The 15242-nt window shown below is 37.8% G+C and overlaps 1 protein-coding gene across 1 annotated transcript in view; it reads left to right on the top strand.

Moving 5' to 3' along the window:
* The first annotated feature begins 6336 nt into the window (after positions 1-6336).
* Positions 6337-15242, top strand: part of cndp1.L (carnosine dipeptidase 1 (metallopeptidase M20 family) L homeolog) — a 30894-nt gene continuing 21988 nt past the window's right edge. The window contains 2 exon segments of the mRNA NM_001089952.1: positions 6337-6356; positions 13812-13919. Of these exon segments, the coding sequence (NP_001083421.1) occupies positions 13833-13919 (87 nt within the window). The 5' untranslated portion in view covers positions 6337-6356; positions 13812-13832.

Below are 15242 nucleotides of genomic sequence, written 5' to 3'. Positions count from 1 at the left end.
TTCTATTTTTTTCTGTGTTTCTCTTTTCCTGATGTTAAAGCAGGGCATTCTTTTCACTATAAAATGTTTTTATAGTTATTGGTTATTTACTAAAACTCAAATTTCTCTCATATTTTTATTAAATCAAGCTCAACCAAACTCAGATCCACAATTTTATCTTATTTATCAATAAAATAACTTGAGAAATTATGGTTGGTAAAAAACTGGATAAAATTAAACGAAAACCTGAGTTGTATGAATTTTTCGGAATTGACACCCGAATTGGTCGATTTTTTCAGCTTATTTGACACCCGAATTGGTCGATTTTTTCAACTTATTTGACACCTGAATTGGTCAATTTTTCCAGCTTTCGGATCATTGTTCAAAACCCAGAGCAGATCACTATATCTTCAAATGAAAAAAGCAACAGCTCCGATTTACATCTACATGACCTCGACAGGTCTGAGATGGTGGATTTTCGGATTCTGACTTTGGGGTATAAGAGTAGAAGATTCAAGTTTTTTTTCCTTCTAAAAATTTGAGTTTTTGCCCAAGTATTTTGACCAAATAAAAATCGAGGTTTAGTAAATAACATGTTTTACAGAGGATTTGAGACAATACTTTAAAGGAAAAGTAGCATGACCGACACAAGCACTCAAAGGGATAATGTGAGAGTCAGATTCTGACACTATTAGGGCAATGACACATTGGTAATTCTAAACGTACACAATATTTCAATGTATTTTATTTTTATATAAAAAGCTTGCATTGTATTTTAGTGTGATTGCAGAATTTGACTGACTGCAACATTTTAAATGTTAGGGAATTGCAGGAAATTTTGGATGGTTTGTCACCTGCATGTTGTAGTCATTAAACAATGACGGTGTAGCTGTGGTAGTGGGCACCATTTGTGTTGACATTGGAAGATGGCCATACTGATGGCTGGGTGGAGGGTGACTCTTCAGTAATAGTCTATTAATAATATATTACTAAAATGGTATCTTTAATAATAGTTGTCTGGGGTAATAAAGCACTGTGTATCTTGTCGGTATAAATAATGATGATAATATGTTTAGAGTGGCTGCCTTAAAGGAGTGGTTACCTTTCAGTCAACATTTACTATGTTATAGAATTCTAAGCAACATTTCAATTGGTCTATAGTTTTTTTTTTTTTTATAAACCTTTATTTTTTGTCAAGCAAAAAAGAAACATTACAGCAATTGCACATAGTCATCAAAGACATAGCCAATAAGTCAACATTTCAAAAACACATTACTTTTGTTGCTACTGAAGTTATCATGACTTGCATAAGAATAGAAAATCCTGAATGTAGGCTAATCAATGTATCCTTTCATAAAACAAACATATCTATCTTCGGTACGCTGCCAGAAATATACAATCTTAGTATAGTGCAATCTGATCAAAGAACATATAAAGGGGGGTAAGAAAAGGGGAGAAAAGGGGGGGAAACAGTCCAGGCTTATCAATACACTCTGAAAAAGCAATGAATCACAATAGAAAGGGAACAGTGTGACAATATAAATACAGTTTAGGCAAAACTAAGTACCAAATGAGGCAAACATATGCAGATAATAGCAGACATGGATTGAACTAAGAGGTGGCCCTGTCATGGTCTGGCAGAGAGCAGCCAACTAGGCAACCGGGTCTAGCCCCTTCCAAATAGTGAGTCCACGGCAGCCAAGTGGCCCAGTGTTTCCGAATAGCTGTTTGGGTTACTGCATGGATCTCTTCAAACTTTCGAATCTCCTCCATTTCCGTCCACCATTCAGAGATAGTAGGCACCAAAGTAGATTTCCATTTGCATGGAAACAGGCTTTTTGGTCTATAGTTTTTTAATTATTTGCCCTTTTCTGCTGACCCTTTCCAGCTTTCAAATGGGGGTCACTGCCCCCCCATCTAGAAATAAAAGGCTACAAATGTATTGTTACTGCTACTTTTTATTACCCATCTTTCTATTCAGGCCCTCTCCTGTTCATATTCCAGTCTCAATTTCAAATCAATGCATGGTTGCTAGGGTAATTTTGACCCTAGCAACCAGATTGCTGAAATTGCAATTGCTGCTGAATAAAAAGCTAAATAACTCAAAAACCATAAATAATAATAAATGAAAACCAATTGCAAAAACCTGTACATCATACTAAAAGTTAACTCAAAGGTCAGCAGCCCCTCACTTTATCTTCATGTCTGCTCGCTAAAGCTGAAGGCTTAGGGCAGTATCCCCAGGCTTATTGTGTAAACGTTGTCCCTATTGTTCTTTTGATATCCTTATGTTAATCACAAGGTGACAGCTGCCCATGGCAACATCAATTTGCCCTGATGCCAATTATATTAAAACAGGGGTGACTACTACTCATAGTGGCATTCCATGTCAGAATTGCTTTAAATCTGTCCTGTCTAGATCTATGGAAATCTAGTCCTGTGCAATCTTCCTTTGACTGCATAGAGATGAATGGTGAAGCAATTTAACACGCAATCCTGTGGATCACAAAAAAATTGTGCACCATACTTTCATGTGATAGTCACTGTAAAATCTCAATATGATTCCAACCATTTGCCGTTGCCCTGGGAATGCATAGCAGTGCAGTGATGTAAATAGTCATTACCAAAGTGATAGTAAAACTGCAGATGTGCATGAGCCATTAAGCACCAACACATGGGTACCAGGAAATATATTTCCCTCTGCAAAAATGAAGAGCTAACTCTGTGTTGTTAACCAGTGCATACCATAATCAGTGCAAAAGTAAATGAACTGTCCCTTGCAGCATTCCATTAGAGGAGCAGTGATGGCAGCATATTTACATCTATTCACAATGGGATTTTCTGTGTCCAGTATGTGCAACGTACATCATGTAACTCAGATTCCAAAGAGGGCATTTGTGACCCCTGCTCTGTTGAAGTGATAAATAAGAGAAGTTGGCTTTGTATAGAATTTTAACTGAAATATTTTAGCTGTGTACAGCTGTTTAGCCCCTTTCTTTCCTTTATAAACCATTTGCCTATTTCATTGCGCACATTCCAGAGAAGGAGCAAGAAGAGAACTTTTGTCTCATTCCTCTGAGCCCCCAGGACATTTTCCCATTTCCCTGCAATAAGCACAAATAATACGCATTGCTCTTGCACAAGTTCCATCAAGTTTGGTGTCTTCGGGGATAAGTGTGTGATGTGTTGGCAGGTTTGCAGTTCTGCAGATGTTGTGAGTTGCTGCGCAGGGAATAGGCTTAAGTCACAATGAATTCCTGCTTTTGGAAAGGCATCTTTTAACACCGCCTCTTCCATTAAAGGGACATCATATTAATCAGTTATGGATTTCGAAAAGAACGCTTGTATGGTAAAAAGTAGACTCGCTCCATGAACGGTATAGTAAACATACTGCTTGGGGAAACTGAGTATTATATCTGTCAATGTGTGGTAGGTTTGTGCATGAGGCTGTTTCCAGTACAAGCAGGCAGATGTCTGTGCAGTGTAACCTGTGCCAAATTGTGTTAGTAAATGTTTATTGGAAAATAAAGTGACTGTAAAATCAATGAAGAAACTGGGTAAATTGTCCCTTTTTATAAAACTTTTTCTATTTCTCATTTAAAAATACTTTCTAATATGCATCATTAGATCGAATGGGTAATTGTAAACAATGGCCTATGACTAAGTGTTTGTAACACGAAACGTGTAAGACTTGGGACACAATGCACCTTTTTACTTTGCTTCAACTACCCGGTGGAAGATTGCCTTCTTGACAATATATTTCAGTTTATCTGCTCCCCATGCTGAGGGCTCAGGGCGGTGCACCTGGGCCACTTCCTTAATGTGGTGAGTAACAACTTTACTTTTTGGAGACCCTCATTCAAGTGAAGTGTTATTACACTATGGCCAGATGATCTGATTTCAATGTCGGAGCTGTCTGCATGGACTAGCTGATGTGATACTCAATCTGACGGGGAAATTAAACCTGCCCAATCGACATCTAGACAATTTTTGTCCACATATCGGTTGTTCAGAGCCCCATAATTAGGCAGATAAGCTGCCAAACCAGTCTAAAGGGCTCAAATCGCCAACTTAAATCTGCCTGTGTATGGCCTCAGATGTAACCCTCAGAAAGAGGGACATTCTACCTTTATTCTTTCTTTCGAGATGGTCTGTTAGCTTCACACTTTATAAGTCACAGAGCAGCGAGGTGAACTCTTATCTCTCTTTACCTTACACTTATCTCTTACCTGAACGCAGACTGTGGGTCTTCAGCTGTAATTGGACTTTCAAACAGCAGGCCCGTTGTCTTTAATGCGTTTTGCAAATTTTGCTGCTTCACACATTTGTGGCGGAGCGAAACAGGACAGATTCCCTCATCACGAAAGGAAAGTACATGCTATTGTATTTACAGTTAGTAAAACTGGAGCAAACTCTGCACCTATTTTGTTCCCTCCAATATTCACTATACAGAATTAGCAATAGTACCACTGTCACATGATAAAGTTTAGTGAATTAGTTGTGTGTATGTACCTGTTTTAGGTAAATTCAGTTATTAGCTGCTCTAGGGCAGGCATAGATGTGGATGGTTAAACAACAGTTGTTATACAGGTAAGGGATCTGTTATCCAGAAAACCATTATCAAAAAAACTCTGAATTACAGGAAGGCCATCTACCATAGACTCCATTTTAATAAAATAATAGAGATTTTTTAAAAATGATTTCTTTTTCTCTAAGTAATAATAAAACAGTACCCTTTCCCATCTAAGATACAATTAATCCTTATTGGAGACAAAGCAATCCTTTTGGGTTTAATTAATGTTTACATGATTTCAAGTAGACTTAAGGTATCCAGATTATGGAAAGATCCATTATCCATAAAAAAAAAACCCAGGTCTTGAGCATTCAGTTCCCATACCTGTATAAAAAATGTAAAACTGCAACTAGAATATTCACACCTTTAAGCAGAAATTGTCCACAGTAACCCATCGGCTATTTGTTTTTATTTTCTAATTGGTAGTAAACTGATCAAAACTAATTGCTGATTGGTTGCTATGGGCAACTGAGACCTCATGCATTTGTAGAATGGCAACATTACTAACATATCAAATAACAGAGTGACAAGCAAAGTGATACCCACCTCCATACCCCTGTGCTTTCATAAATGAAATCCATTACAAAAATGTGTCCCTTTAAATTTATGGCACATGGGTCGTTTTGTCACCCATGATACATTTTGGGTGGTGCAGCTACTTTCCCAACTTCACATTGTATATGTTTTACCACCAGCAATTTGCATTTTAGCTGGTGGGGCAGAAACAAGGGACATTTTGTCATCAGGGGTAGCGAAGATTTATTGCAGGATGACAAAATGCCCCATGTGCTCTTATGCTAGTACAAATTGAGGTACTGTACTGGAGGTAGCTCAGATTTCTGCTTAAACTGCTGTGTTTGCTTCAGAAACACTACTATTGTATATATAAATAAGTTGCTTTGTAGCAATGGGGGCAGCTATTCAAAGTTCTAGAAAAGGCTCAGATTACACAGCAGATAGCAAAAAAGCTCTGTAGAACTTAATGGTGTTATCTATTATCCACTATTTAACCTGTGCCATATAGCCTTTTTTCAATTCCCGCCATTGCTACACAGCAGCTTGTTTATATGGATTATAATAGTTTCTCTGAAGCAAACAGATCAGTTTTACCAGTGCAGGGCAACACTACCTTATTTTATCATTACTTTAAAAGGCTTTCATTTTTTGATGTTACTGTTCCTTTAATGGTTCTGTTAATATCCCCTGGTGTTTATTTAGCCCTGCAATGACTTTATGGCATCTTATGGACAGTTGGATTAGCATGCTGTAGTTTTTGTGTTTTATTAAAATGATATCTGTTTGCTGAGTTCAGAATAAATTTCAAACTGAAGAATGTAAATTTTAAGCTGAAATGCGAAATAATTCATATACCGAAAGCATTTTTTTAAAAATTCTACAGCAGGTGAAATTCCAGAAAGCCTTTTGAAACAATACCAAAGTACAATGCATGTCTTTATTCTATGCATTGCACTGAATGAATAGGCTTGGATAATAAATTAACGGATGACATTTGGCACAATCACTGTGCTTTAATTTAGTCTTGCCTGTGGTGGAGTGATGTATTACTGTACATTTCACAAAAATAAATGAGTCTGCCAAATTGGGAAACTATTAGGAACACGGTGCACTTGTATAATTGAGCTGCAGAATTGCCTTTTCATAAACATGCGACACTTTGCTGAGCTCTGCACATCTGTGCCATTCTCATAGGACCTTTACCCCCGTACTGTGACTAAATAGATCATGAATCCATGGGTCAAAATACATGTATTCAGCAGACTGAAGGAATAACAAGTAGAAACGGGTAAGAAGCTAGGTTTAAGGCAGTAGAAAGTTTAATTTTGTGTTGCTAATGACTGGGATACCCCGTGGTACGATGCCTGTTTCGAGGCACCTCTAATGGGCAGGGGTACGATCATTTCAATTATTTGCTTGCTGGGAGGTGCTAAGTACATTGTAATTAAGTGTTTAGTTAATGAATATCCAATTATCACACAACTGAACTATATGTAGCAGTGTTTTTACCTTGGAATCTGTACTTATTCATTCTGTGTTTGCTTTGAAGTGATATTATATTCCAAAAAAACAGTTGATGTGAAGGAGCTTTATCTCCTTTATCTCTATGTTGGTGTCAGAGCTGGTTGTAGAAAGGCCATGGCTGCTATAGGGACACCTAGGAAAAAAGCCCTGTTTTTAAAAACTAAGCATATATAAATTGTTTGTTGCCTTTGATAGCACGCGTTTGAAGAAATTCAGATCAGGGTGCCAAATTAGAGTTTGCTGACATAAGAGGATCTACAGTGGAGATTTTCTTAATGCTTGAACTCACTGATAAGCAGAGTAGGAAAAGGGTAAGAATAATAATAGTAATACAGGTATTGGATCCATTATCCAAAAACACATTATCCAGGAAACTCCAAATTACAGAAAGGCCGTCTCTCAAATGCAAACATTTTTAAAAATGATTTCCTTTTACTCTGTAATAATAAACACAGTACCTTGTACTAACTAAGATAGAATTAATCCTTACTGGAAGCAAAACCAACCTATTGGGTTTATTTATTGTTTACATGATTTTCTAGTAGACTTAAGGTATGAAGATCCCATTAACTCCAGGTCATACCTGTACTATGTTATTATACAGCATACATTTCTGTGACTAGATTATTTACCAGTGTTGCAGCATAATTTGCACAAATGTTTCATCCATTGTAAGATTGGTGGCTATGGGTTACTAGACCTGGATTTTATAAAAGTTACTTCATTGCCTTATTAAATCCTGCATATCACAATAAATAATGATGACATAATAAATGGGTGCAGGTATGAACGCAGAACATTACCCCTTAAGTGGAATTGTAATAGCAGTAATTATTTCACACTGTACACTGTAAAAGTAGGATATTTGCAGGTTTGAGTAAAACAATAGTAATCGCAGGGCTGAGGGATCCTTACCATTTATTACTTCATAGGAAGGCATTCTACTATGTTGCTAGTAATGTACTCCTTGTTGTAAAAGTATATTAGAAGTCATCTCAGATTTCATGACTCAGCCTTTGGCCTTGTGCTTTTATATGATCATGGAACTCCTCGTTGACATAATATGCTGATTTTTAAAAACGGGGGACATCATTCCCTATATATGGAAATTCAAACTTAGTCTGGCACAATTATAGAGAATGATAAATAAGGAGTCCAAAGACCTTCAACAGGAGGGCAAGTCACACTTTCTAATTAAAATTAGGTGATGGGCTAAATACTTCCCTAAATACTTCTGCAGGGTAAGGTAAGAGAGAAGTAATTCCATTTATTGCAGGGAGCTGAAAGATAACAGGAACATTCACTTAATCCTGCACATGGGAATTGGTGCATCAGGTAAAAGTGCCTAAACTAAGTAAACATATATACTTCTATACAAGTACTCCAATATACAGGTAATATGACCTATTACTGTACTAGCAATACTTTTCTGGAAACACATATAACAAATAGCAATCATATATATATATATATATATATATACTACCGTGAGTTTTATAAATAGACTTTATATCAGGCAACATAAGGGATCTGTAATCCGCATTAATTACTGTGCAACGTGTGCACTGATTCTGCATGTTTAATTGTCTGTCGGCTCACTGCAGGCTGTATGCGCTGGAGACAGTATAAAACTATTGCGCAGTGGCATATAAACAGTTTTCAATAAGTTTGTTAAACATTAGACTAAGGCTTAGTTAGTACCTGAAAGATAACAGGAACATTCACTTAAACCTGAATTTGGGAACTGGTGCATCATGTAAAAGTTCCTACCTTAGCTGTGCACATTGGTTCCCTGTGCAGTAAGCAGAGCAGGAAGTGTTCCTGGCAAATATGGTCTTACAGGAAACAAAATGTAAGTAAGTGCTGAACTTGTTTTATTGCACACATTTTATTAAGGGGATGCTTAACTTTGTATCTATAATAATCTCCCCCACAAAACTGATGTCATCCTGACATATACAAAACTTGTATTCTCAACCATTTTTATGGTTCTGTTAGGGTCTCTGGAGTCTTGGGACAGTATCAAGTAATACTGGTCCTACCTCCAAACATTTTGGAAATAGAAAGAGGGACAAAAAGATTTGCGTAGTGAAAGTATTTTGACCACGCCCGTTTTATTGCCACACTCCATAATTACCATGTTCATTTTATAAAATTTATCAGGTTATAAAACTTCCTGTGGTTTTTATGTGTTATTATGTGCTAGTGAAGGTGAATTGCCAGTTTTCCCAAGAGACCTGCTTATATTAAATTGTTACAATTGTTTCTTTGCTTATCTTTAATTGTTACAAAAGTATCGAAGTGCACCTGCCATGTATTCTGGGCTCTCTGCCAAAAGCCAATTAAGTTTTAGAAACTTTGTATCTTCTTCTGGTTGTTCAGTACATGAGATCAAAGAAACAGTCAGGACATTTCAGTAACAATCTGGGACTGCAGGCTGAGGTGTCAAAATTAGGACTTTCCCATGAAAAACTGGACAGTTGGGAGGTATGATCCTCCTTGTGACATTTGCTTCATTATATATTTTGTCACAAGTTTACACTAAGTCCATTGCGCGCTGTGGTATCCAGTGAAATATACATGCAATTTAATGCAAGAGATAACCCTTAAAAGGAACAGTAACATCAAATAATGAAAGTGTTTTCAAGTAATACAAATATAATGCAATGTTTCCCGGCCCTGCCCTACTATTGTTTATATAAATAAGCTACTGTGTAGCAATGGGGCAGCTATTCAAAGAAGAAAAGGCTCAAGTTAAACAGCAGATAGCAAATAAGCTCTGTGGAACATAATGGTCTTATGTGTTATCCACTATTTAACCTGTGCCATATAGTCTTTTTTCTATTTCCATTGCTCCATAGCAGCTTCTTTATATAAACTATAGGAGTGTTTCTGAAGCAAACAGATCAATTTTACCCTTGCAGGGCAACAGTACATGATATTTTTATTACTTCAAAACACTTTTGTTTTTTGGTGTTAATATTCATTTAAAGGACATGTAAAGCCTACATTTTCCTACCATGTATTTAAGTTGGCCATATCTACTCCACCCAAGCAACATCATTTGTACTGCATATGCCCCCTCCATTTGCCAGCGCCATCACATTTTCCTAAAACAAATAGCAGCTTTCACCTGGTGGCCATTTTCCCTTTGACACATCATCAGTAACATTGAGACAAGTATGCTGTAAAGTTTATGCAATGCAGAATGCTGATTTACACAGGCACAACATACTTTGATAAAAAGTTCTGCTGAGGATGAGCACTGTAATGGTTAACCTGGGCTCAGGAGAGATGGTTAGGAGAGAAAAATAGGATCAGACAGCTAGAGTTTCTATGGGAGCCAGCAATGCTATCTCGTCACTGGCTGTTAGACTGAAGGGTGTGTTTAGTAATCTGAGCTGAAAAGAACTGAGCATGCTCATAAGTCATGAGTCAAAGCAAATTCCTAAGGGAGGGGGTAGAGTGGGTTAGAGGAGTAGAAGGAATTCTGTGATTAAGGGTATGCTGCAGCCTTACAGTTAACTTTTAGCAACTAGAGGGGCAGTTATCTAATGATTTCAAGGAGGCTGTTCAGTGATTACATTTTTGTTGGTGGGTTTACATGTCCTTTAACACAAATTATGTGCAGACTATAATAATTAGACCCAATGATGATGCAAGCTAGGGAGCACATATGTGTTATCTCTGTGTTTTCTTTTGTGTTAGATGGAATACATATGCACAAAATCCAAAAATGTTATCTCCTCCAACACCATATTAATATCAGCCTACTTAATCTTACCTAGCATCATCAACATTCAAAATACCATGTTATAGCAAAGAACGCAAACATTACATATGCATATCAAGCACTGCAATATAAACATTCGTAACTGTTCAAATAAAATTGTCAGTTGTATTACCACTGTTTAGAGTCCTCTGAAAAATAACAGGGTGATAGATACCACATTGGAGTAAACTGTGTCAGCTTTTCACTGTCCACAATATCCACAAAAGCAGAATATGACTAAAGTTATTGTTGGGGCCCTTCTACACTCTAAAATAAAAACAATAGTATTCTGTGCAATGAATAAGTAGATGTGTTCATAACTATGTAAATATGAATGCTGGTCTCTCTGTATACAGTACTTGATGACCAAATGTATCATAGGTTATAATCTTTGGCTGTCTCTTGGTTCTATTGAGCTGTATCCTTCGAAGAGGTGCTGGATCACAAAAGTCCTCACCTTCATCTTGGTCACTTTCAAAATTCTCAGGTACCTCTTCAGGATTTATTGCTACTTTCTGAGAGTTTTATTCTATAGCAGTCTCTTCTGGATCTTATGTTCTTTCCATATTACAGGGGTAGGACTCCTCTGCCTCTGGGTTTAACTCTTTTGTAACTTCAGGTGATTTATCCTAAGTTAGATGAATCCATGTTCTTCTTCTGATTCACTGTCTGAATCTTGGTTTGATCTTTGAACAAACTGCTTTCTATTTTGGACAGTATGCTTTCCTGGTTTCTTTGGAGATTTCTTTGGTCTTACTATTATATTTGGCTTTGCTGGTAGAAAGTCACATGGTAGTAACAAATTTCTTTGTAGAATGCTTGGTTAACCTTTTTCAATTTCTGGTTTGACTGATAATATGAAATGAATCCCAGGATTCTCCTAAGTTCTCCAATATTCCCTTGCTTTTTCTCTTTTAGTGCTAAGACAGGTGCAATTTCAGCCGGATCCATAGAGTGACCATCTTTTGACACAGTTTTCCCCAGAAATCTGACATGGTCCTTAAAAAGTTCACACTTCTTGGCAGTGAACTTGACTCCATGCTTCTGAAAACGCTTTAATACTGCTCAAACATCTTCCACATGATCTTAAAAAGATTTGCTTTGAACCAATTTGTTATCTAGATAGGGTTGACAATTTTCATCTTAGTCCTGTCAGACATTCTTCAATGCTCCTTTGGAATTCTGCCACTGCTGAACTGAGGCCAAAGGGGGATACAAACCAATTCATACAACCCTTAGTGTGTAATGAAAGCTGTTAATGGTTGGCTGGATTCCCAAGCATTGATGATAGGCCTTCCCTTGGACAAGCACTGAGAACCATGAGCTTCCTCCCAAACCATCAAGCTTGTCTTGGATTCTTGGTATTGGGTGGCGATCAGAGATTGACTTTTGGCTCAATTCTCTGTAGTCACAACAAAGTCTTAAGCTGCCATCCTTCTTTCTTACACATATAATTGTTGAAGAGTATGAGGATTTGAATGTTGTGATCCACCCAAGATTTAGTAAGACCTGCAGATACTCCTTCCCCCTCTTGTGCAGTGGCTTTGGGACTGACATATAAGTCCGCTTCACATGAGTGTTATCCTTGAGCCATATACTTAGCTGAAAGGAAGGGATACATCCAACATCTTAGTCATCTTTTGCAAAGGCATGACACTCCTCTCTTAACATCTGCCTCACAGTGTCTTGTTGCTCTTTTGTTAAAGGAACAGTAACACCAAAAATTTTAAGTGTTTTAAAGTAATGAGAATAATGTACTATTGTGCTACACTGGTACAGGTGTGTTTGCTTCAGATACTCTAAAATAATTTATATAAACAAGCTGCTGTGTAGCCATGAGGACAGCCATTCAAAGCTGAAAAAGGAGAAAAGGCACAGGATAAACTGCAGATAACAGATAAGCTCTTTTGTATAAAATGGGATTCTTTAGAATGTATATTTTATCTACAGTGTATCCTGTGCTTGAATGGCTGTCCCCATGGCTACACAGCTTGTTTATTTAAACTATAGTAGTCTTACTGAAGCAAACACACCAGTTTTACCAGGGCAGGGCAACAGTACATTATATTGCCATCTCATTAAAACACTTACATTTTTTGGTGTTACTGTTCCTTTAAGTGCTCTAAGGACATTGGTGTGTCCCACAACTCCACAGTAGGACTTGGTGACCTAATATTTAGTAGGCTCTTTTGAGATTACTGTAGAATGCTCAGTTTCCTGACTTACTGAGGTGACTCGTGCCACTGGACATTCTTTTGGTTCCACTTCTGCAGGGTAAGATGCCTTAATGTGTTCAACACTTCCTCTTTAGCTAGAAATCATTCCCTCTTCACCAGCCTCTCTTCTACTTGTGAGCTTAGAGGGAGGATGTAGGGGGCTGGAGATGCCAGTGGGAGGCAGGATGTGGGCAGGTGGGAAGTGGGGAGCAGCGGGTAGGGGGCTGGGTAGGCTTTGCTGTGCACCGGGCCCCTTCTTAGATTTTTTTGCAGAGGGGGGGGGCCCACACTTGCCATGCCACTGAAGTATATGTTTATATATATATATTTTTAATTAGAAAGTTTACATGAAATATCAGTGGTAGAGTGAATCATGCTCAGCCTGATAATTCAAAAACCAGGTAATTGTGCAATTTTAGGTGGTCCCTCACTCCAATATGTATCAGGGTTCTTCTCAACAGAGTAATGGCACCGTCCAGGCCACAACACTTCCAAGATCAGTACAAAATAAAATTAACTCTGGAGAACCACAGCGAATTCAGTGTGTTTATTCCATCACAACATGTTTCGGATAAACATATCCTGCATCAGGTGCACCTGATGAAGGAAATGTTTATCCGAAACATGTGATGGAATAAACACACTGAATTCGCTGTGGTTCTCCAGAGTTAATTTTATTTTATACTAATTCAAAAACCACCAAGCTACATTGCCCAAGCATGATTCCCACGTGGCATGAGTAAGTAGAAGAACCTGTTATGTAGGGAGCTTAATTCCTCCTAAGAGACAAATACAATGAATACATCACAGAGACACTGCCTTCCCCAGAATCAGAATTGTGTGTGCACTATACGGTGCCAGCTGATCCAGCACCAACATCCTGCTACTGCTGCTGCACGGTACAACCTATACAATAATGCTAGTAGAACTGTACCTATATAACAGGGCCTGTGTACAGATCTGTAAAAAGAAATGGTTTAATTTTTACTGGTTAAATGTAAATCTGAATACTTGCTGAACCAGTCTCTGTTTACATATGTCATTAGACTCATAGTGCCAGAAGGTGAGGAAAATGCATAATTTCTCTCTGTAACAAAGTCTGTTTCTTTATTCCATTCTGGGATTAACAGGCAAGTCGAACACAAATGTCACAGGGTTTTTAAGTAAGTTTCTATGTTTTTGTTTTGGCAATGACATTGTATTTTTATGTAAGGTGTTTTTTTATTTCAAGGTTTTCATCATCCACCTGATCATGCTGCTTAATGGAAGTCATGGATCTGAGCAACGAGTGGTGGAACTGTTTAATTACATTGATACTCACCAGGATGAATTTGTTCAGGTAAGTCGGGGGGTAAGTAATACATGGTGAAAATATTTATTGTGGAACAGCTGACCAGTAAATACTACCTGCTGCCTGATTGCTATGAGTTGAACTTTTTTTTTATTAAAGGACATGTAAACCCCACACAAAAATGTAATCACTGAATTGTATCTTTGAAATCTCTAAATACCTGTCACTCTGGTTGTTCAAAGGTCAATGTTAAGTCTGAAGCATCATGCTTGAGAAAGGGGCGTGACCCCGAAACGTTGCACTTCGCAATAAACACGCAAGGCTTGCATTGACCCTGTGTGCCTTGGGATTTGTTCTGCTATACTGCTTGTGAGGCAGCCAATCCTCTACCTTTGTGCACCAGGTAGCGTTTGATATCTGTCAGATGGTGTGCGGGAGCCAAAGTTGATTTAAGGCTGAAGCATCCCCTTAATCACTTAGAAATCATTCTCCTCCTCTAACCCACTCAGCCCCCTCCCTCAGTTATTTCCTTTGGCTGTTGGCTACTGAGCATGCTCAGTTCTTCTCAACTCAGATTAACAGCCAATGAAGAGATGGTATTGCTGGTTCCCATAGAAACTCTGCTCTAGCTGCTCTGCTTCTATTTTTAAATCCTAACCCCCTCTCCTAAGCTCAGAGCAACCATTACAGTGCTCAAACCAAGCAGGACTTGTCATCATAGTAAATTCTGCCTGTGTTAGCCTGCATTTTTTAATTGCATGAACTTTACATTACATATGTAAGATATAAATGCACTGAAGATGTGTCAGAGGAAACATGGCCTCCGGATGAAAGCTGCTATTTGTTTTAGGGAAATGTAATGACGCTGGGGATGTTTGCATTACAAATAATGCCATTTGGGTGGGGGAGATGTGCCCAACTTATGTATATGGTAGGAAAATATAGGCTTTACATGTCTTTTAAATTCTTCCCAAAGGATCCATTTTAACACTATAAAACTGTACTATAACCTGTATCTCACAGTAAATCCTTAGTACTCATTAAGAAAACCCCAGACTGGTGCAGTTTCCTTCTTCTTTAATCGAATACCCGCTAGGCTAACCCACTGGGTTTTAAAGCTGGTTCATGGCTTGTTTTGAAAATACATTTTATTTTATTTTAAGGATAAGTAAATGTAAAATTGACATTCTAAGAACTTTTGCAATTTACATTCATTATTTTTTTGTTTAATTCAAAGATATTAAAGTATACATGTACTGTTAATATAATTAAATTTTGTTTCGATACCAATACCTGCTGGTCAGTTTCCTACCATTCTGACCACCAAGTAGTCGAGGAAGAGGAGAAAGAATGAGGGCTGGTCTGATGCCC

Source organism: Xenopus laevis, chromosome 6L, assembly GCF_017654675.1.
Source record: "Xenopus laevis strain J_2021 chromosome 6L, Xenopus_laevis_v10.1, whole genome shotgun sequence".
NCBI classification, from domain to species: Eukaryota; Metazoa; Chordata; class Amphibia; order Anura; family Pipidae; genus Xenopus; species Xenopus laevis.
The sequence above is the reverse complement of the archived record's forward strand: the minus strand, read 5'-3'. Positions and strand labels throughout refer to the sequence as shown.